Here is a 12557-nt window from a genome sequence, read left to right on the forward strand (position 1 = left end):
GAAGGATGCAGACTTGAGAAACGACAATTTCCTAGCCAGTTTTGAGGTATTTCAGTAGCTCTTGGAGATAGTAGAATAGAACAGAGACAGTGTGGTCATCTTTGCCACACACAGACCAAGGTCTAGTCTCTTTTACATCCTTCGGTTCAGTTCTTCCAGTGCTCAGGCATTATCCATGTGAATTAAAAGGCACATGACTAATGCTGTGAAACAAGTTATCTCTGGCTGTTTCAGTGCTCCCTGGAATAGGGAAATTGTCTTTACTGTGGCCATGCTCAACATTAAAACTGATCCTCACCTATACCCTCCATCTCTCTTCTCCAAGTCTGTTACCTGACATATAGCATTATATAGTGGAAACCAAGAGTAGCTACACCGTCGGTCTGGAGTATGAAAAGCAAGAAAAAGCCCTTGATTTTTCAAGGGGATCTTACAATCCAGGAGAACTTCAAACTGTGATGGAAAATAAAAATAAGCACTTTTGGTAGTACAGCAGTCTTGTGCATTAAAACAAATCAGTCCTCTTTGGTTTCACCTTGATTCTGATATGCTATAAATGCCAACATTGCTTTTTATTCTGCTCACATTCCTCTCCAGTTCCGGGTAAAAGACCAAATGCCTCTCATCCTGTTCTTGGAGATGTATCTGTCAAGTGTGCCCCCTTTCATTAGCCTTTTGTGTTACTAATAAGTTATTAATTTCTATCTTTGGGGCTTAAACCCCTTTATCTGTAGAAGATCATGTATGCAGGTGATATTCTAATGCTGTAGTGGATTTTTCCAGTTCCTACACACGGCGAAACTTGCCATGCATCTGAGATTGCAATGCAGCCAGTTATCATTAGGATATCTGTCCTCCGGCAGCTGAAGGCAGCGTGTTGGTTAGTGCTTTCAGCTCTGCTCTGGCAGATAGCCTCATCATGGTGTGCGAGGGTGGCGTGTTCTACAGGACTTGAAGTTAGAGCTCTTCCAAGCTGCTTTCAACACGTGCTGCCTGCCTTTCTGCTCTGTGTTGCAGCAATAGCTACCAGCCTGTTGTAGGGGTGGTTTATGAAACAGATGGTGTAGTCTGTCAGGAAGGGTTGAGACAGCTAATGGCTGGGTATGCTGGGGACAATGTTGTCAGAGTTGCATTACAGCCCAACAGAGCCAACCCCTTCATCAGGCACCTTCATCAGATACCTTCCCAGCAAGATGCGTGGGAAAGCTTTAGCTCAGGGGCAGACGAATTTGAGCTACTTTACCTGGGAAGTTTACATGTGGGCTCTAAATACTGTTAAGTTTTTCCATTGTGGTTTGTTTTTAAGGGGGCACAGGTCACCCATTAAGTGGTGAATGCTCCATCCCTGGCAGTGTTCAAGAGCCTTGGGCAACGTACTCTAGTGTAAGGTATCCCTGCCCATGACAGGGGGTTGGAACTGGATGATCTTAAGGTCCTTTCTAACCCAAACCATTCAATGATTCTATGCACAACCCAACTGCCACTGGGCAGCAACAGGCCCCAGAGGCGCATAAATGCTCCACTGTCTCTTGTTGCATGACTCCTAAGGCACCACAACAGCGAGGACCACGATGACCAAGACTGTCACAGGTTGCTCTAAGAGACTTGAGAAAATTCAGAGGAGTGTACCGCACTGGGAGTCAAGGCAGCTTTGCACCAGTCTGCTTGTTCAGGCTCCCGTGTTGGAACATGTTGGTCCACATAACTGGCTTGGCACAGTGGCTTAGAGGAGACCTAGGATTTAGAGATCTTTGCATACTGTCAACATTCATTTAAAAATTGCACCACATGGGGCCTAAACTTGTGCAACTGAACACTTGACCGCATCCTGTAAAACAGGGCAGAGCCTGTATCCTGGGAGCTCTACCAAGCTGTCTCCAAGTGCATTTAATTTACTAATATAACTAGTGAGATGTTCATGCTGTGTCCTTGCGCTGTGCCTCCCACGAGAATAGCATGTCAGGGTGTTAAAAAGCACAGTGTGCTCCTGTGCTTCTGTGAAGGGCTTCCTATGGACAATGATTTGCACAGCCCAAAGAAAAGTCCTTCTCAGATGACACATGTTAACATTGCAAATATGTCCAAAGCTAATGATTACTTTCCACATGTCAGAGACATAGGCCACTGGGACCTCTCTCTACAGCTGGCAGTGTTTCCAAGTCTCTAAATAAAGTGACTATATGACACAGACCTGAGATAAAAGCTTGGGGTAGAAAGCAGAGATATGTTCTCATGAGAAGAGACTACAGGGCATTTTTTGATAAGCTGGCTAACATGAAAGGAGATGTAGTAAAACAGAGGGCCTAATGCAGGAGTCCCACTATTGGCTCATGAACGTTATTCAGTGTGTGTTGAAGGCTCCTGTAGATCTTTGTTAATGTAGGCAGCAAAACATTTTGCCTATTAGTCAGAGAGGCATCCTGGAGAATGAGACATCAGCCATAGCTGGGTGATGCTTGTCATCCCCATAGCACCACAGAGCTCTGTTGCTGAGCTGCTCCCTGTCCCATGTAGCAGCACAGATTGGTAGCTGACACGGGCAATCATCCCGTACATCATCTTATGCTCTTTCTAGGTGCCTCTGGCTGGTCAGATGATTGTGTGCAGTTCAGCCCCACATGTCTGTAGTACACTGGAGTGCGTGTAATTGAGGGAGACTATGTGCTTCCCCTATTAGTTGACCTGGATGAAGCAACAAGCTAGCTGTCTGTGTTAAACCACAGGGTTTGATTTGCAGGCTGGAAAGGGACGAGTCCCCCCAGACACTGTGGGTGTTTGTGTTTGAGTGTGTGGCACTGCTAAATGCAGTGGACTGCTCAGCCTCCTTGCTGAGGAAGGTGCAGAACACACATCTCCACATCTCCATCTCACAGGCAGATCCTGCTGTCCATCAGTAAAGTGTTTTTTTCCAGTGTAGAAAGTCTATGTGCTGGGATGCTGGGGCTTTTGGGCTCAACCCCTAGCAAAGAGGGGGAGCAGGTCTCAGACCAAACCATGGCAACATGCTAAGAGCAGTGGGTTCAGAGGGAGATGTTCGTTCAGGAAATCAGGGTAGCTGCGATTCCTGGGAAGGGCCTCATCTGAATCCTGAGCAAGCTTGAGTGCTTATTCAGCTTGTGAGGTCAGGCAGGCCATCCTCTCAAGAAGGGCTGGTGTCCCAGGGCCAGGAACAGTTATCAATCCATGAGGGTGGTTAGCAATCTAGTAAGAAATGTCTGCTGTACTTTTCAACAGAAAGATTTCCAGACTGCAGTTCAACAAGGTGAAGCTGGAAGATGCTGGGGAGTACAGCTGTGAAGCGGAGAACGTTTTAGGGAAAGACACCGCAAAAGGCAGCCTGAATGTGAAAAGTGGTAAGTGAAGAAGCCAGCAAATGTCTTGTCTGCCATTCACGCAGAAAGTGGGAGGTTCTGCACATGATCTGTCCTTTATTTTGTTTCATGCTTTTCAGGAGTAAAACAGTCTTGGGAGATAAGAAAAATGTAGCTTAGCATAAATGTTTATCTTTGTTATCTGTCACTGGCAATGTGGTTAATTTACATTTTAAATAAACTTACAGTCTATGTATCTTTTTAAAAGGGGTAAAGAGGAAAGAAAGCTGGTGGGCTTGATGTTTTCTTTTTTTAAAAGAATTTCTGAGAAGCAAAACTCACCAGAAGACAAGTAATTAAACCATAGCTTTGTGATGAGTGAAGTTGCTTCTGGTTTTCATCCTAGAATGTGTGCTCCATCTCTTAGAGCTCAGCAGATGGAGTCTGAGGTTAGGTGGTTTTATTATTATCTTGGTTATAATAATTATATTGCTTAACATGATGGTTTGGTTGCACTCTCCAGCTCAGAAAGTCTCTACAGTGGTTGCCAGAAGCCAGGAGGGTGCAACTAGGGAAGGGATGACTCTGTACGAGCTCTGTTCCTAAGCTCTTCCTCCTGCCATTCACAATGGGCCACCGTGGGAGCCTGGGCTCTGTGCTCTGCAGCCCTTCTCGGTGTGATCCGGTTTCTCTCTTGTGCTCTTATTAGCATTAGTCAAATGCGAAGGAAGGTAGTTTTCTCCTGCTGCTTCTGGCGTTATTTTCTCTATTAACCTCTGCCTCAGCGGTGTTTGAAGTCCTGAATCTTTTATTCTGTGAAGCTGCAATATCACATAGCCTCCCCCTCGGTTACTGTGCCTGTAAAAACCCAGTGCTTGCAAAGCCTGCAGGAAGGCCATCCATGCTTAGACCTTCATGCCTTCATGCTTCATGTCTATGAAGTTAGCCCTGCTGCTCTGCTGTGTTTCTACCCAATCACGGTAGGAGAGGTGTCCAGAATAAGCTCGCTGAGGCAGTGGAACTTCCTTCTTTTCTGACTCGTGCTCTGGCTGTCCCACCACAAAGTAAACTGCGCCTGTTTTGACTGGGGGCTGCATGTGCCAATCCAATTCCTATGTGATACATGCGCAGGCAGCATGTGTTGGCCATCAGACCCACATCTGCCTCCTCCATGCGCAATCCTCCTCTTCCCAGGCATGAGCAATCCCCTTTCACAAGAGGAGGAGTGTGATTGAGCAGTGTCTGCTGCAAGACTCCCAACCTGCAAGCTGCTTATGGCACCAGGAATTGCACATCAGGCCACTGCAGCTTCGGACAGCCCCTTCCCACATAGAATCGTAGAATGGTTTGGGTTGGAAAGGACCTTAAGATCATCCAGTTCCAACCCCCCGCTATGGGCAGGGACACCTCACAGTAGACTAGATTGCTCAAAGCCCCATCCAGACTGGCCTTGGACACTGATAGGGATGGATGGTAATGGCAGCATTTGACAGGATTTAACTCATCTGCTGCAGGAAGGCATGCTGTCTGGCAAGGCCAGGTTCTCTTTGAGGTCCCTTCCAACCTGGTATTGTATGATTCTATGATAGGTGGCTGCTCTCAGATCACAGGGGGTGTGAGGACACGCCTGAGTTGCCCAGAAATGTGTTGGCCTGAAAAGCCACCAAAGAGACCCAAAGATCTGTCCTGTACCTTTACCTAGTGGGAGCTGCAGGGAGTAAGGTGCTGCAGATCCAGTAGATTGCCTGCTGTGCCCTGCTGGGACAGTGCCTTGATTAATCCATTTTCTAAGCTCCTTGGAAATCCACCTTTGGCTTGCCACTGTCAGCTGCATGCACCCCTTGCTGCTGTTGTTTGCAGGTCACCTGGCAGGACAGCAGCTAACTGCTAGTTATAGTCTCTTGTAAACATAAAAAAGGTGATGCTGTTCACTGTAGGCGTTTGCATCTCTGTCCATCCCCTTTGCACTCTTTTTTTCTCTTCCCCCTTGAGCTACCCAGAGCCAAGCAGCCTTCATCTGTGCCCAAGCATTTGCTGTCCTAGAGTCTCCCTCTTTCCTTTCTGCTGGGCCATCCTAGGACCTTCATAACTTTCCTCACTTCTGCAAGCTCCCTTCTTCTGTGATATCTTTCAGTAGAAAACTCCTCAGGGCATCTGCTTGTCTCTGAATCCATGTGTCCTGTCTTCTGTCCCTGCCTGCATTCTTCTCCAGGCACCTTAGCACTGATCCCGTTGTGGCTAAGTCTCAACACAGTGCTCTCTGAAGTTCTAGCACTTTATAACAATTAATCAGAACAGATGTGCAAGGTGGCCTCCCCTTGGAGTCCTTCCCGGAAGCTCACTCCAGCTATTGCTGTTTCTTATGTTCTGCTGCTTAATATTCTGCTGCTTTAGTGCTGCCCTGTCCTTTGGAACCTGGTGCATCTGCCTGTCCTGGCAGGCTGGCTGGTACCAATGCTTTGGGACCATCTGCAGGAAGCACACCTTCTGACCTGACACTTAGCAGTACTGTTGGAGGTCCTGTAATGTTGCTGTGATACAGGCAGGTGAATCTAGGCCTGAGCAAAGGTCCTGAGCTAACACTGCATCTTGTGATATAGAGAAATGAGGTTTGCAGACATCTCTGGGTGCCCCTGTAGAGAGGTGCCATGACAAGAGGTGGCCTGAGGCTTGAGATGAGTGTCATGGAGGAGTGAGGTGTCCTCAACCCAACATGCCATTGCCCTCTAGGGGTGCAGAGGCCAGAGACAGAGGCTCCTGAGCCCGCTTGAGTCCTGGCTGGCAGAGAGGGGGCTCACACATGACACCTTCAGGCCCGTGGATATGAAGATCTGAGATTCAATCTCTGCTGGCACAAATTTCTCAGCCCAATGAGGCAGCATTGCTGTTGCAAAGTACCCTTTGCTCCATTCCACTACCACTTTCGGTTTATACCAGTTTCTAAAGAGCACCTTTTCAGCTATGCAGATCTGTTGTGAATCACCAAAAACACCGCACAGAAGAGAGATTTTCTGTAGAAAGAGAGTGGCTGCAGTGCGGTGACCCTTTGTCACTTAGAAAATGTCCATCAGCCAAACCCATCACCTCATGTCTGCTCTGCAGTTCTGGTATTTCCACAAAATGCCTTGCTCAGAAATAAATGCTTTTGCCTTGAAAAGCTTTGGGAGAGTGTCAGTTTCTGAGGAAATGCTTCTGGGCTCAGCCAAAACATATTGTGCTTTAGTGCTATTTTCAGATTTTTATTACTTTGAGGTAAATTAGATGCTTTCTTAGAAAAATGTCCCATTTCCCAGCTCTCTGTATTGAGTATTCTAACATTGGTATCATCTGGGCATGAGGGCACAGCTGAAATTTGCCTGTTTCAGGCTCTTTTTTTCCTCAGAAAATTTCTAGACACCTTCTGAACTGACATCTCCCCCCTCCCCTTTTTGTTTAACACTGCAGGAAAAATCAAGTTGTCTAAAAAGTTATTTCTGCTTTTACCTTTCTATGGTGGTGTCACCCCCTGTCTCTGGCAGGGAGCTGCACACACAGCGTAGGCTCCTGGTGCTTTCTTCTTTGTGCATCTAGAGGTGGTGAGGGACTTTGATCTAGAAGGAGCTGTTGCTGCCAACGGGCTTGAGTAGAGCTTGTGACTGTGGACGTTGGACTTCCCTAGCATCCTGGTTTATAAAAAGGAAATGGCTAGATGTGTTTGGCTCCCGTATTGCCTCGGGCCATGGCCTTCATCTGTTTCACATTCCTCCATTTCTTGTACGAGCATTACTTTGTGCTGTAGAACTGCACATACTTGTGCGATGGAGGCTCTTCAGATGGTCTCACCTTTTCTTAAACTCCACATTTTTCTCACTGTCATGTTCTGTGATCCCATCTTTACACTCTCATGGCCACCAGGGTTAAGAAAACCTCCACAGTATTGCTCATCACCTGCCAGGTGAATCCTGAGCCCTTTTATCACGACAGAGATCCTAATGGCATGAAGCCCTTTACAGCAAGGGGACCAGCGAGCCCTGTGCCATCCCCTGCAGGGGCACTCCTTTACCTGCCTCTGATACCAGTTACCCATCTGAGCATTCTCTAACCAGTACTAACACGTTGACAGCCACGCCAGCCTGTGCCATCCAGCAGCACCTCCTCTTGTCCTCCCCCCTGCAGTAGCTAAGCCCACCCTTCTCTGCTCAAAATAGATATTTTGTTCACTACTTTCTTACCTTAATTTTCCCAGGAACAACGAAAGCACCACAAGTCTTACCAGCCTCAGAAACTAAAATAGTTGTTATGGAAGAAGAGTGTAAGTACCTCTCCCCCTGCTCCCCCCGTATAGTTCCTTTCCCTTTATTTGTTTTGTTTTTATGACGCATCTTGCATAAATGCTTTATTGTCTCCTGGAATCTTCTTTAATCGCTACTTCTCTTTGATTTCTCCCAAAGCCACTGATCTTCCCCTGAATCTTTCCAAGAATATGATTTATATTGCTGGTGTCTATATTAGAGAGGGAGAGCCTGATAACTATTGCAATGGCAACTTGAAGAACACGCTACTTAAAATTGCAGCTGGATCTTAAGCATTCACAACTCTTGCAGTGCAGTCCCTGCCCATGGCAGGGGGTTGGAACTAGATGATCTTAAGGTCCTTTCCAACCCTAACTACTCTATGATTCTATGATTTATTGTACTTGTAAGATGTGCTTTGATTTAGCAGGAGTTTTTGTTGGTTTGCGTTTGGGTTTGTTGGGTTGGGTTTTTTTGAGGATAGGTGAGAAAACCAAAAGAGGCTATAGAAAATACAAGAAAAAGGACATGAGTCTTCTAAGCATAAGTCATAAGAAAATTGCAGAAATACATCTGTGTTCTGCCATCACATTTTTCCTAGAGTGTCCAGAAAGCAAGAACAGATTACCCAAAATGTGTAATTTGATTTAATGATGTGGTGGAAGTGCTTTTTAGCATTCCCTCCTGTTCAGTTGTCATGAATGCAGTAGGAAATGGGCACACAAAAATACAAATCAAAGCATGTCTACAAGGGTAGGTATAGAAGGCAGGAGCCTGGCCACTGGTTCAGCTCTTCCTGGTGGAAGGCACTATTCCTGTACTGGACAGTGTCTTGATGCTGGGTGACACTGGGGAGCCCACTGGACAGCCCAGCAGGATCCCTTCCCAATGAGCAGGGACCCAGAGGGCTGAGGACCAGGCAGTTATTTGAGGTCTGTGCTGTGTTGCCATTCCAGCTGCTCACAACCAGGCCTGGCAGCACAGCTGGCTCTGCCTCTCTGTTGATGATTCCGCTTTGCAGAGTTCATGGGGATGTTTCCTCCTTGGAAAGCTCAATTGTGGATGATTTTAAAGGAAATGTGATTGCAGCCACAGCAGGGACTGGCCAAGTATCCTTTAAAAGGTTTTCTGATTAGAAAACTGTACTTGTGTTGTGCTCTTGCGTTGTGTTTAGCTTTCTAGTGCACTGGGGACATCAAGCTGAGACACAACACCATTAATGCAATGACCGTACCATCCTTCCCCAGGATTTTTCCGTTGTGTTCACCAGCATAGGTCCGCGCTGCTGACTTGCATTGCATTAGATATATGCTATTTTTACCAGAAGCCAAATTTCAGTAATAGAAAAGAAACTGGCAAAATATTGTGTGGCTTGCACAGAAGTTTCTCCTTTTGAAACACTTCTTTCCTCTGGAGGAACATCATCCTTGACTGTGGAGTTTTTTTTCCTTAATGATGTGAAGAGATGGTAAAGTCACCAGAGTCAAAATTGTAATTGACTTTTTCCTTCACATTCCTTTTCCATGATCTCTTTCAATTGTTACCTAAATAACACATAGTCCCTCTGATTTTTATGGTTACTGATGATCTATCATAGAATTGCACATGTGTATAACATATGGGAAAGTAATGAAGATGTTGTGAGGTGTGATGCTTTGGAAATCTGACAAATATCTCGTTCTTGTCCAATTCTTGCATTTCTTTTAAATATCTGTATCCAAAAGCTTGTCTGGCACCTCTAGGTTGTCCAACCTCTCATTGTTTCACTGAAAGGCTGTAAATGATCTGCTGGATTTTAAATATCACGTTGAGAAAGCACCATGCAAACTTGGTGGTAACTGCAGCTCCATGGGAAGGAAGAGACTGCCTCACACGGGCAGCTTGGTTGTGGCACTTGGTCACTTCTGTTTGGCCTGCAGTGTGAGGCAGGTATCTTAGCAGGTAGGCTGGGCAAGAGTGTTAGACCCTACACCTCAAGCTCACCATGTTCTCCCCATGGCCCAGACAGCCCCTGTGGGCAAGGGGATAGAAGCCCATCACTCCATGTAGCCCCACGTGCCTCACTCCCTTGCTCCTGGTGTATATGTTTTTAACTAGTCTTTTTCCCAAAGGTCCCAGTTCCTTCCTCAATGGTCTGAGCTTCCTTTCTACCTTTGCCTTGGGAAAAAGAGTGTGATAATAAGTATTATTTTCCCCTTGGGGCATTGTTAAAGCCTTTCTTACCACCTCTAAGTGTAGCTACTAGCAAATGCTGCTACATGCTGGGTCACCCCTGCGTTCCTCAATCTGAGGGCCAGATTCAGAAAAGAAGTCTGGTGTCTGGGAAAGTCTTTCCATGACGCTGTTTACCACAGTCTTACACCTTCCTCTGAGTATATGTTTTGGTTTGAGCATTGTCAGACTAGAGCAGCTCTAGAGATGCTTTCTTCAGAAAGCACTGGGGCCCAAAAGAGAAGAAATGCCTGCTACTCTTATCAAGTCTTTCTGTTGAGCCCAGTAAGCATGAGATAGTTGCAGTAGCCTCATCCATAGTGAAAAACTGTTAAATAAGACATGCTGTCTTGTGTTTGTCACAGGCTAAGATTGTGCAGTTGGGTGGTCACAGTGGCTCAGCTCACAGGCAGAGACTTGTAAGGATGGGGTAACTTGTTCATGTGCCCTGATGCAGAGAGAAAATTCCTTTATGCTCATTTCAACATCCAGAGAGCTCAAAATGGTAAAGTGATCCTGTCACTGTGCAGCCTGAAGCAGCTAAACAAGGTCTGGGGGTCTGTGGCTACAGACCTGCTTGGTAAATGGAATAGGAATTAGTGTCAAAGTTTAGAAACATTTTGATGGAGGCAAAAATGGAAGAAGGTTGAGAGCAATCTGAGATAGCAGCTTTATGCAGGACAAAGATACTAAAATCTTATAAAAGTTTCCTTTTTAAATGATATTTAAAGATAATGTTTGAAATCTCTGAAAAGGTCAGGTAATCTCTTTTGCTTGTTTCTGCTGTTGAGTTCTCTAGTTTATTTCCTTGATTTTAACAAGCAGGTAAAGTCTTGAGGGTAAAAAGTAATGACAGGCTCGGTGGAGAAAGCATGGTTTGGATACTGTCAGGATACAAGAGGGTCTACCAGTGATGGGCAGATGCTCTAAACCAACATGTGGATCATTGCAGCTTCTCACCTTTGTCTGGGTCTGTCTAGCAAATCTGGTTGAGTGCCTTTACCAGCCTGCATAGGGTGACAGTGCTGGTTGGGCTACAGGTGCTCTGCAGCAGAGAGAGGTTTTGGTTCAGATGAGAGATGAAAGAGAGAGAAAGAGGAGAAGAGGCAGCGCTGAGCTGAGCTGGGAACAGGAGGACTGGGAGATAATGTGAGGATGAATGAAGGCTGGTCTCTCCAGACTGATTTTGGGAGCCTTTATTTCAACTGCTGTGGACCACAAGCCCTCCCCGAAGTCCCTTTAGAGGTCCCAATAGGAGAGTAGGTGAAACAGTACTTCTTTCTCCAGTTAAGTCTAACTCTTCACACACTACAGGTCCTGGGTCCACAGATTCCGTATCTGTCATCTTGATGATATCATTGGACTAAATTTGTAGACTTATTCAGACTCTTTCCCATTTAATACATTCCCCAGTGCTCAGCATGGCTGGGTTGGAAATGTTTTCCTTACTTACTTTCTCCCAGGTGAGATAGGCTTGGTGGACTCGCATGAACACAGTGGCTCAGTGATGTCTTTACTGTGATGTGGTTTGTAAGTCACGTCTAGTTGAAGCTTCAGCATATAGCAGAGTAAGATGTGACATGTAATTCAGGTTCAGCCAATTCCTCCAAACCGTGTCTCAAGTGCAGCCTGGTATGGCCTTTACTGGGTGACCATGGCAGACCTGCATGTCATTCTCTGGTCTCTCTTAGTCAGAAACCACTGTGCTGGAGCCAGCAATGCTACAAACACGAGCATGGTGCTGTTGGTTTGGAGTTGAAGGGTATCCAGCCACCTCAGAGCATGGGTAGAACAGACAGAAGTCAGTTCACCAAGGGCCGTGCGGACAGACCAGTTTTCAATATTAGACTGAAAATAAGTCGTGGTGTGGTCTATGCTCAGATGATTCAAACCTCACGGCTGGAGGTGTGGTTTATAATGGAGTGGAGCCTGCACGCATGCAGGGACCTGAGGTGTACGTGTTGGACATCTCACCATCAGGCTGCAGGGAGAGCTGTATTGTGCTTGTCTGCTGTCAGCTCCCACAGTATTTTTTAAGTAGCCATCAGATCCACTACTCTAAAGACAGGCTGTTGTGACTCTAAAGGCAAAGATGGGCAGTATGAAATGAAGTGTAGGATGGAAGCTGATGTATTCTGGAAGAACTGAGGCTGTAAACTCAGCATTCAGAGCAGGAGGCTGTGTATCAGATTTGCTCTGTATGAATCCATCGTGTGACCCTGGCATGTTGCTTCACTTCCTGGGCTTCAGCTGTCCCACCTGCAAAGCATTCATGCTGGTTCTGACCCTGCAAAAGGCTTTTTAGGTTGTTGAACAAAATCCTTCATTGAAGTATCGTGTTGCTATTACATTTGGTGATGGATATTTGGGAAAATAAGATGCTGCAGCACTAACACATGCATTCTGGGACCCCTGTGGTAGAGAAAAGCATAGGAAGGGCTGGAGAGATCACCCTGGAAGAGCAACTAGAAGCTTTATAATAACATGCAACTGCTTTGTCCCTGCAGTAACTTCCTCTCCTGTGGAAACAAGCAGTCCCTTGGCACTTGGAAACCTTTAAACTCCCTTCTCAATGGAACACCTGAACAGTGCAGATGGAAGATGTGGGCAGTGCTGCCTGTGTTGTTTTGATCAGCACTATCTGATGCTCTTGAGATGAGTGTCCTGCAGTCTGGCATTTGTATTCTGGGATGAACTTCAAATCTGCAGCTATTGATCCTCATAATCCCCACAGGAACTGGGAACATAATTCCAGCAGGATCTA

The 12557-nt window shown here is 46.1% G+C and overlaps 1 protein-coding gene across 2 annotated transcripts in view; it reads left to right on the plus strand.

Annotated features, from left to right (window-relative positions):
* The window catches only part of NRG2 (neuregulin 2), a 152395-nt gene that overhangs the window by 101141 nt on the left and 38697 nt on the right, over nucleotides 1–12557 (plus strand). The window contains exons 3-4 of one of the 2 annotated variants that reach the window (XM_030503834.1): nucleotides 3235–3353; nucleotides 7537–7602. In XM_030503834.1, the coding sequence (XP_030359694.1) occupies nucleotides 3235–3353; nucleotides 7537–7602 (185 nt within the window). The remainder of the gene's footprint in view (nucleotides 1–3234; nucleotides 3354–7536; nucleotides 7603–12557) is intronic. The other variant, XM_030503835.1, reaches the window with a different exon arrangement.

This window comes from Strigops habroptila, chromosome 12 (genome assembly GCF_004027225.2).
Source record: "Strigops habroptila isolate Jane chromosome 12, bStrHab1.2.pri, whole genome shotgun sequence".
NCBI lineage: Eukaryota > Metazoa > Chordata > Aves > Psittaciformes > Psittacidae > Strigops > Strigops habroptila.